Source organism: Rhincodon typus, chromosome 27 (assembly GCF_021869965.1).
Source record: "Rhincodon typus isolate 14 chromosome 27, sRhiTyp1.1, whole genome shotgun sequence".
In the NCBI taxonomy this organism is placed as follows: domain Eukaryota; kingdom Metazoa; phylum Chordata; class Chondrichthyes; order Orectolobiformes; family Rhincodontidae; genus Rhincodon; species Rhincodon typus.
Window position 1 is genome coordinate 8,314,327 of NC_063358.1, and position 11,013 is coordinate 8,325,339.

At 37.0% G+C, this 11,013-nt stretch overlaps 1 protein-coding gene across 1 annotated transcript in view; it reads left to right on the top strand.

Moving 5' to 3' along the window:
• Nucleotides 1–416: 416 nt before the first annotated feature.
• LOC125486246 (protein 4.1-like) overlaps nucleotides 417–11,013 on the top strand; it is a 45,018-nt gene continuing 34,421 nt past the window's right edge. The window contains exons 1-3 of the mRNA XM_048612920.1: nucleotides 417–894; nucleotides 3,988–4,203; nucleotides 5,739–5,843. Coding sequence (XP_048468877.1) covers nucleotides 424–894; nucleotides 3,988–4,203; nucleotides 5,739–5,843 — 792 coding nt within the window. The 5' untranslated portion in view covers nucleotides 417–423. The remainder of the gene's footprint in view (nucleotides 895–3,987; nucleotides 4,204–5,738; nucleotides 5,844–11,013) is intronic.

Genomic DNA, 11,013 nt, shown 5'->3' on the forward strand with positions numbered 1-11,013 from the left:
TGAAATTTGTAGTTTCTCTCAAATTGCCCACAGATTAATGCATACAAACTGTACTTGATACTCCGCAAAGAGTTTGCCAGATATTCCCTGAAAAGGATTAACAAAAAAATCATAGATTATTACTAAAGCTTCGTGGTATGTCTGCTTTATTAGAAAATGTAATTGCACGATATATTTTTTCCAGGAATGGTTTTGTTGCTTTGATTTGTATACTGCTTTGTTTGTGACTCCGTTAACTTATCACTGGGTAACATTTCTTCTACTGTTCAACAGTTCAGAAATTCATTTTAGTATGCTTATCTCAGGAATCATTGAATTAAGTCTGAAGAATCCTAATATACTGTACTTTAGCTGTAACTACCCAAAACGAACTTTTGTATCTTATCATGCTTTTTAAACTTTGTTTTTAAATGCAGCTTCATCATGGCCACAGAAGTTAGCTCGAGCACTGCAACAGGAAATCCCCATCAGCAGTCAACTTCTGAGCAACAAGAGCCTCCCAAGTTTGACAAAGCAGAGAACCAGCCAAAGGAGAATCAGCAGCTAACAGATGTAGTGGACAAGCAAACAGCTGCAGTACCAGTCAACGGTGGTCCAGCCCACAAAGAGGAGGCAGAGAAGGAGCAGTCCTCAGGCAGCAAAGGATTGTCTCGTTTCTTACCCGGCTGGCTCAAGAGACCCAAGTCTCAGATTTCAGAAGAAGAGATTGGAAAGGAAACTGGAGTGGCTTCTGTCGAGGACAACACTATACAACTACAGCAACAACAACAGAATTCAGTAGAGCAAAAAGAAGAAAGAGGACAAGGGGCCCCTATTGCTGATCAGGAGTTGGATGATAATATTGAGGAAGAAGCAACTTTAGATTTACATTCCCTGAGTAGTGTTGAGACGCAGGTAACAAGTGTTTCTGTCATTTAATCCATTCTTAGGTGGATGATGATCACGTGGTGGGAAACTTGTATTCATTGCTTTCAGTTTGTTGATTTAAGATTGACATCTATTGTTTTCAAAAGCGGTTCTATGTCCCAAGGGAAGCCTTACAATAGTAACATACAGAGCTTGGAAGAAACATACATCATTCTGAAAGGTGTTGCTAGAAACAAAAAAAAATCCTCTCTTTTGGTTTATAAGTTTTTAGCTGAAGCACTGTGATTTTGAAGTAAGTGTCAATGCTCCCAAAAGCTATCCAAATGGATAATAGTTATCAAAATTACTAAAAACTTACAATGTAATTGTAAATAACAAAAGAAATCTGCCATATTATTATTTCTTACAGCAGTTCCTCCTGTTTACGATTTAACTATTTCGCTTTTTCTTCCAAATTGATCTACTATACAAGAAAAGCTCCTACTGTCCTTTTTGAAGATATGTGCATGTTTCAGAAAATTGGTTTTCAAGTCTTATTTTGATTCTCAGTTATCAGAAAATTAGAATGTACACATGTACAATGCAATCGTTGATGGATGTGACTTGTTTTTGATTTGAATTAGTGGTTTACTTTCTGATTTCAAGAACAAAAAGAGCAACTTCTGGATAGAAAATGTTTTTTTTCACCAGCTATTTCCCAGAATATGTTGAGTTGTTTTTGCGTCAAAATATTATGTTGTGGGTCAGTTGGAGTTTCATCTGTAAATGATATTTGGAAAACAGTCAACTTTCTAAAAATGTCCATTTTTAGAGTTCCATTTAACTTGGTCAAAGCCCTAGGGTCTGTCCATTTTTTGTATTCAGTTTTTCTTGTTTAAATTATGTCTGCAGAAATTCGGAAACAACTGTTTTTAACACAGTTGCCACATTGGTGGACAAATCTTAAAACAGAACACTACTGGTTGTTGATTGCTGTTTGAAATATATTTACATGAATAGCAACATAGTCTTCTGAACTTTATTTATTCACAGCCAGCAAGGTTCCACGGTATGTGACCATCTGTGTGAAGAGTCTTGATGTTTGCAGTCTAATTTTCAACAATCTTTCACCAGAGGCTTGCACTTCATTAAGTGTTTAATATATTTTGATCAAATGGATTAATATAATGAAATTATGGTATGACTGAAATTGAAATTTAAATTAAAAGTTAGCAAAGATCAATTTGCATTCAGGTGATCCCAGATCTCTCTCTCAGATGACCTCATATACTTGTAATATTAATTACCTTGCCAATTCTCCAGCTGTTCAATGGAAAGTGAATTTGTTAGAATAATTCAATCCAAAAACATTCAGACTTGTAAATTGTTGGTATGCAAATGTTTGAGTTTTTCAAAATTCATTCACTGGTTGTAGGCAATGGTTTGTTGCCATTCCTAATTTCCTTTGAGAAGATGGTGGTGAACTGTGAACTCTTTGGTGTAGGGACACCCATAGTGATGTTAGGAAGGGAGTACTATAATTTTGAGCCAGCTATAGTGAAGGAATGGTTCAAAGTTGGGATTGTGTATGGCTTGGAGGGGCATTTTCAGGTAGTGGTGTTTTCAGACTTGTTCAAACTTGTAAAATGTGATAAATAAATGTTTAGTCATTTAAATGAGTACAGTTTAATTTTATTTAGTATTTTAGAATGATGGATGCGTGGAGTATAAAATTTAACTTGCTACCTCCTGAGAAGAACGTTTTGTAGCAAACTTAGAATCACAAGTTTGTTCACTGTCATTAATAACATGAGCAGGTTTTGGAGTCTGACAGTCAATGAATCATTCATATATTGCCAAACTTCTGCCCCGCAGCCTAAGATGGTGTAACAGTGATGCCAGGACCAAATTACTGCAGATGCTGGAATCTGTACTGAAGACAACAAATGCTGGAGCTTCCTGCTCGCATGTGCAGGTGTCCGTCCTCTGCATGCTGCAGTGTTCCAGTGAATCACAGCGCAAACTGTAGGAACAACATCTCAACTTTTGACAAGGCACTTTTTTACAGCCTTCTGGACTTAATTTTGAATTCAACACCTTCAAATTGTGAAGCTTTACTTGTTACGTTGTGTTATCATGTTCTCTCTCCCCTCACCCCACACCAGTGGGGCTGTCTGTCCTTTCAAGTCTGGCAGGAGACATGCCATTTGTTCTGCCATTCTTACATTCCAATCACTTTTTTTATCTGAACTATCAACATCTTTTCTCCACCAGCACCCCATGCCCACTATCCCCGCAACCACCTCCCCTAAACTGTAGCATAAACTCTGTCCCCTCCCCACTTCACTTCAGCTCTGATGAAGAGTCATCTAGACTCGAAATGTTAGCTTGCTTTCTCTCCATCGATGCTGTCTGACCCGCTGTGATCTCCAGCATTTGTTGTTGTCAGTAACAGTGACGCCAGATTAATTTGTTTTATTTTCTGGCCACATCACACTTTGCAACCAGACAGATGCTACAACAGTAAGATATTCTCTAGGGTTTGGAAATCTGCTGAATAAAATATTTAATTTTGTATAAAATTATGTCTTAACAGTTTTGTTGAAACTAAAAGATGGATATTTGGCTACGTGTGTGATGATGTCAATCAGTTCTCAACTGTCTAAAAGTTATTTACTGTTATCAAGATAAGGACAGATCTTATTCTATACATAGAATGCCACACATTAAAACTCAGATTACTAGATTATACTTTCAGTTTGTTTAAAACCTGATACAGATCCATATTCATCATAGTTCTGTATAAGTCGCTCAAAGAAATTGGATTCAGTGCAATGCAGTGAAATCGAAAAATTCAGTGGAGAGCACTTGCTTTCTAAATATTCATTGCTATTACAGATTTATGGTGATGCTTTCTGTCAACATTTTTACTCCTGTAATTCTACATGTAATCAGCAGTTTTCAAGCAATTTTTGAAGTTAGTTGGCCCTTGTAGGATGAAATGCTAATGTTCTTTTCCTAGCTTAGTTGCAACTGAGTTTATAAACTATGCTTGTATTTTCAAACATGATGTCTTCAGCATGAATTGTGAAAATATGTTTGCTGACTAGATTGTGTTTTGTGTTTGATTTTGACTTGTAGCCAGCACAAGAAGAGAAAGAAGATTTTGTTCCAGAGAAAGATCCAGTGATTAAGGATGAAGTAAAGCTAGAAACTCCTGAGGAGAAACAAGGTCAAAGTACAGGGCTAAAAACCAGTGAAGTTTCAAAACCACCTCTGAAGATTACCAAAAAACCTAAAACCATGCACTGCAAGGTGACTCTATTGGATGAAACTGAATTTCAGTGTGATGTTGAGGTAAGAATATTGCACTCATTCCAGCATTCAATATTTTCTGTGTAACCTTTAACTATTGATAAAAATTCTAGCAGTTAGCTTGGAGGAAATTCAGTACAAACCCACGTGCCGTATAATTTACAAGTCTATATGAAAAGTAACTAAGCAATAGCATTTTACTTTTGTGTGTGTGTGTGTGTGTCTGTGTGTGTATATAGTATATATACACCCACCTCCTCTTTGGTCCTCATGCACCATTTCCCTACTGAGAGGATGGGAAGGGAACTTGCCTCCAGGTATTTGTCTTTTGCACCATTTAACCAGCTACTAGGTGTGCAAGGACACTCTGGGGTAATCTGTCTAACCTTTTCTTTCATCTCTGCACAAAAGCCTTTGAATCTTTGCTGCTACTAATTGGTAATCCTTAACAGTTTGTAATTGATATAGGTGAGGTTGCAAGTTCATCTCTCTGTATGATGCAGTGCTTTGTCAGTTCTGGTTTGGAACACCCAGCCTGCTTTGTCAGTGGGTTCACCTAAATTGTTTTTATTGAAAGACACAAGCAAACCACAATGCTTGTAATGTGGAATACCATCATGGTTTCAGAAAAAAAAATGCTTGGGAATGGGCTAACTTAAAGCCAGAGGAATTTCAAGCTTGGATTCTGAACAGGAAGGGGTTCCTGAATTTGTCACGACTACTTTATAGCTTTGTGATTCTTGGAAATAATGAGTTATGGTAGAATTAAGCGGTTTAGTGATTTGTTTGTAAAAATCATTTTTCAGTATTGCATACTTGTTTGGTATTTTACATAATGCAGGTGAATAACCAGAATTAATTTATCTTGATTGTATCCAGGATAGAGTAGAGTGGTTTATGTTATTATTGGATTTGCAGTATTATATTATTCATAACAATACCAGTCTTCTGAAATTAAATTTCCTCCTAGTTTCCTGTGGATGCAAGACCCCAGAGCTGAACTGCCCACAAAGTGCAAAATAAATGCTTGAAGTGATCCTGGCATGGCCTAACAGTGGATCCTATTGAACTGTTGTTAGCCAGGAGGTGCATTGATTCTGCCAGTTGATGGGAGCCAGTGTTTAAATGCAATAGCTTAATGCCAATGCAAATAAATGTCCAGATCACCAAAATACGTTTCATAGTTATAGTGATAAGATATTTTCATTTGCAGATGTGTTTTTGTGAGAATGAGATCTCTACTAGTGCTGTCACTAGGCTCATTCAAAAAATCTGTTAAATTTTCTGAAATTGTTATAGTATTTCCAAAGGCTCCAACTATCAGGGTTTTGCTCCAGCATTTTGTAACTCAAAATGCCTTTAAGCATTTAATGGAACAAAATCTGTTTTTAAAAAAAAACTGAACAAAACAATCCTAGTGGCAACATTCATAATTATACTGTAGCAATGCATGTGCAGTACTTAGTAACATGGCTCTTGTGAGTTTTAACATTTGAGATTTAAAATTGTTTAAGTCAATACGTACAATACCACAAACTGACAATTTTAGAGAATATTCACAAATTTTTTTATTGCAGAGACATTCCAAGGGACACGAACTCTTTACCAAAGTGTGCCAGCATCTTAACCTGCTGGAGAAGGACTATTTTGGTCTGGTCACTTGGGATTCAACAAATCAGAGAGTAAGTGCATTTAGTTTGTTTGCAAACATGAGGGAAATTGGTCACACCATTTGTTTCTATAAGGCAGTTGTCCAATGCCATGTGATATAACAACTGCATTCAAAATCATATTTTATTATTTCACTACCTTCAGAATTAGATTAATTGCTCATCTTAATTAACACATTATTTGTTAGTGGGCAGTATTCAGCTTTGAGTTGTAGCAATGTAGAAAACACCATGGAATGCTGGGCTTGTATGAAATTAGAGTGTTGAGATTGCCTCATTCTTGGCTGCATTGATGCTACAGCTGTAAGGCAAGAGATATGTTGAAAGTATGAAAAGGAACTTTTTCTTGGAAGCAGCTATTTCCCTGTGCTTCATATGATTGCAGAAGAACAAGCTTGGCTAATTATCCTAATTCGGGAAAGAAAAGGATGGAAATTAAAAGCCAGGTCTGAAAATAAGACAAATAGATTTTCTTTTAAGAAGTAGTGACCCTACAATATACCTTTGGGTCCAACAGGTCATCTGGACCCCTCAGTAGTTTAGTTGAAATAGGCGCAAGGACCTTGAAGGAGTTATCAACAAACAAACATTTTGCTTTGATGTATAGATTACACCATAGAAGGGAGCCATTAGGTCTATTGTGCCTGTACCAACTCTTGAAAGGATAATCCAATTAACCCACTTGCCTATTCTTTTCTCATTGTTTAGCAAATCTTTCTTCCTTTTTTTGAAATCCCCTTCCTCATGGCAACATATGGCAAATCAGAGCAACTCACTGCATAAAAACACAATAATAATAAAACTCACATGGTTTTGAGCACATATTCCCAATACCCCATTAACTCTCTCTGCTCTAACTGTTCTACTGCTGCATCTAGGCAGCATTGTAGTGAATCTGTTCTCTGCCACCTCGAACATTCTGATATCCTTCCTATAGTCTGGTGGCTAGAATTAAATATTCCAACTGTGGTCTAAGTAGTGATTTATTGATATTTAGAATAACAATGCTGCATATTCTGTTGGCTTACCTTGTATTCTGTTATTAGTTATTTGCAGAAATATTATTAATTGTTCCCTTTAGAGTGAAAGTATTACCGAAAAGCTAATAAAATATGAAGTACATCTCAAGAACTTGATTAAAAGGAAGGTCACATACACACAGTTTCACAGAGAAACAAGTTAAAGACAAATAAAAGTTTCACAATCCTATATTATGAAACAAATTTTTTACTTATCACAACTTCTCATCATACAATGTTCATCACAAAGCAGTCCTCAAAATAAATCTTGCAACTTTGTATGGCTCACTGATGAGACCACATTTCAAATTCTATGTGCGGTTTTGGTCACTATACCTTCAAACAGATGTGCAGAGAGAAATTAGCACAGTTACAGATCCTGTTGCTGGTGGCAAGACATGCAGAGTGAAAGCAATGTTAATGAGCATACAGATACAAATAAATTGTTGAATTTGATATGGATGCATATCTAGATTGCCCACGTTTGAAATTAACCAAGTTCATGTGAAACAGAATTAGGTTTGCAAGGATGCAATCCATCTACTTATACACACATTAAAATAAAATCTAAATTCAGCATCCAGCTCCTTTTTTGAAGGGGTTAAGTAATTTGATTAGAAATAAAATCATATTAAATGAAGATGGTTATTTATTTGAGAGGATGCAATATTGGTCTGGGCATGATTGTTCTATGCTGATAGGACAGAGGTGTTGAGTGTTGTTGACAGAGTCAATGCAATAAAAGGAATTACATGAATTTTGTGAAGATTTATTTGATTTTTAGAGGGTAACTCATTTATGCAGGACTCTCCTTGAGAATAAACAGGTGGAGTATGCTTTATGATGCATTTGATTGTTTGTTTACCTTCATTGGAAGAGTGGGGTTTATTAGTCTAATTTGTCCTCATTTCATCATTCACCGTGTTAGGTATTTAGAATGTTTAGAAGAAAATGCTGCATTCTTTTACAGTTTAAAGCACTGTTTGCTGAGGTTCCATGTTAAGTAGTTAATAAATTTTATGTATTCGTTTGTCAGATGGGTAACTGGATGGAAGAGTAAGCACCTTTTACAGGTCTGAAATTCAGCCAGTAGTTTGAGGTTCATGGGACACCATTGAAGTTGTTAGATGAGCTATAGATGGCGAATAAAGGTCAATAAACAGACCAACTACCTGATGTCAAACGTAATTACCATTCTCTTTTGTTTCTGCATCAATTTTTCTGTCCTTACAGGGCTGCAGCTTCACACACTGCAGATCCTATCCTCACCGACAATTATTCATTGCTGATTTTTACAGACTATTCATTTTTCTGGGAACGTATAACAGCTGAGCCAACATACATATACATGTGCACTTGAAGGAGGGGTCACTGAATTTTTATTGTGTATGAATAGCAAACAGAGGTTGTACCTAGCTGGCATCTGATCCTAAACTGATTTTATTTTTGCTTTAAACACCAATTATTATGTTAGCTTTGGCAGTAGTCTTCAAGTGTAAAGTTAAATCTTGGATTTCATTCGTCTTGAAACTTGACTGGGGAGCTCAGAAATAGATAGAGGGAGGAGGTTGGAGTTGGAGTTGGAGAGTAAGTGAGATGGAGATAGGTGGATGCAGATAGGGGGCTATTGTGGTTGGTTATTTGGAAGGTGGAGCAGATGGGTGAGTCAGAAGATGGACAAGTTGGGGGAGGGAGAGGTTTTGAAGCTGGTGAAGTCAATATTCAGGCCATGAACTGTAAGCGCCTCCCCTGTCAGAATGAGGCTAAACGTAAACTGGAAGAACAACACCTCATATTTCACCTTGGGAGCTCATAGCCCAATGGCCTGAATGTTGACTTCACCAGCTTCAAAATTTCTCGTCCTCCCACCTGTTTATTTCTGGACACCCCTCCCCCTCACCAGTCCTGTCGAAGGGTTTTGGCCTTAACCATTGACTTTCCTGCTCCTTGGATGCTGTATGATCAGCTGTGCTTTTAGAATTTGTATTTGGAGGCAAGTCTATTTCGTAAAAATATTTTGGCATCCTATCAGTATTTTCACTCTGCAGTTTTTGAACATTTTGATAGTATCCTATATTAGCAGTTTTCATATGTTTGCACATTCTGCAAGTTACAGACCAAAATAGGCAGATTACTGCATAGGTTAGCAAATACATGCTATTGCATTATACAGATAATGTAAGGACTGAACATGGGACACAGATCCTTGTTTGGAAATTTAACACTTGCATTCAGCTTCTTACTTTCTGTAAGAGCAAATATTCACTTAATGGATTGCACAAAGTTTATGTTTCCAGTCAATCAATCTTTTGCATATTGTGTCGATTATAAATCACTTGAAATATATGAACACATTTAACTTTGCATTGGTTGAGTTAACATTGAGATTGTTCAAAAGATTGTTATTGAACAGATCTCCAGGTTTGTTCATCCACCCTAAATAGCAGGACCCATTATTTTTCTCATTTAGTTAAAAGTGATTTAGTTGGAAGTGTGTGTAGCCTTAATGATGTAGGTTTTTCTTACAGCATCGAAACACTTAAGTTTAAAAATCACGAGAATCCTTCAGAAGTGATTTACTTCAGGAACAGCAGTTTGTAAGGTTGAGTTCAGTCTTTGGTTCATTAGATGTTTAAGGGTAAAAGAGCCATCAATTACTAAACACTTTGCATTGTTTGTAGGATTAGACAGCAGAATGTGATCTGAATAGCTGAGTGCCTCCACAATCTTTAGTGAATATGCACTGAGATATTATTTGTCGTAAGTCAAAGGTTTCTGTTGTGTTACCTGATTTAACTTGTTTTTATATTAACTATATTCAATAGAGAGAATTAATTAAGAGAAAGAAATGCTTCCATGTTCGAAAATAGAAGCTGTAGTTCCTCAAGACCCAGTGCAGCTTATCGCTAGAACTAATCAAATGGATAATTGATCTGTTATCCATATCATAAAACGTTCATATTATTTAATAGCAGAAAGATAAAAGATTTCACTCTGAAAGTAAACAACTCCTATTTATACAGCACGTTCAATATCTTGAAACATCCCAAGGCACTTCACAGGAGTATGATAAAATAAAGCCTGACATTGTGATTCGTAATGCGATAATGATTTGATCTAAGCTAAAAAAAAAAATCATATCCTAAAAGAGATGAGGAAAATAGGGAAGTGTTAGGAAAGAATTGCAGAGCTTGGAGCTGGGGCATTCGAAAGTGTGCCATCGTGGAGTAATTATAATTGTGGATGCTGAATAGGCATTAGAGGAGTACACATCTCAGGAGCAGATTATAGAGATGTTGAAGGGTTTGAAAAGAGGATGAGAATTTTGAAGTCAAGGCATTGCTTGACCAGGAACAATTGTACGCAATGGGACTTGCTGCAAGTTAAGACTGCTATGACTCCGATGGGAAGAGTGTGCTAGATATAAAGCCCTACTATTCCACTTGTCATCACACGTGAAATGTGACCACTTTAATCACCTAGGATGGTTGATCTGCCTGATTGTGACCATTGTTCAATATTTAAAAAAAGCTTACATTCTGTCTCATTCATGAACAAGGAAATGAAACATATTTATAATAACAAACATATCCAATAAGATGTGGCAAAAACAGCTGATTAACTATTAATATGCAAAGTTAAGTGATACGTCTGGTTAAATTCAAAGACACACGTGCACACTGTCTATCTATCTGTCTGTCTATCTATCTATCTATCTGTCTCTCTTGCTCTCTCGCACTCTCAAATAGAATGGAAAAGACAGACAAGGCAAATGGTTTTCAGGAATATTGTGGATGGAACGTTGTAGCTAAAATGAACAACTAAAATGAATAAAACGAGTGGCACGATGGCCAGGTGATTAGCGCTGCTGCCACACGAAGCTAGGGACCTGGGTTCTATTCGAAGAAGGATGACTGTTTCGAGTTTCCACATTCTGTCCAGGCCTGCGTTGGTCAGTTGATTTGGCCGTGCTAAATTTCCCCGTGGTGTCCAGGGATGTGCAAGCTGGCTGGATTAGCCATGATAAATGTGGGGTTATGGGGATAGAGTAGTGGACTGGGTCTGAGTGGGATCCTCTTCAGAGAGTCAGTGCAGACTCCATAGCCTCTTTCCACACTCCAGGGATTCTACGATTCTAAGTCTGTGGCTCGAAAGTCCAAAGC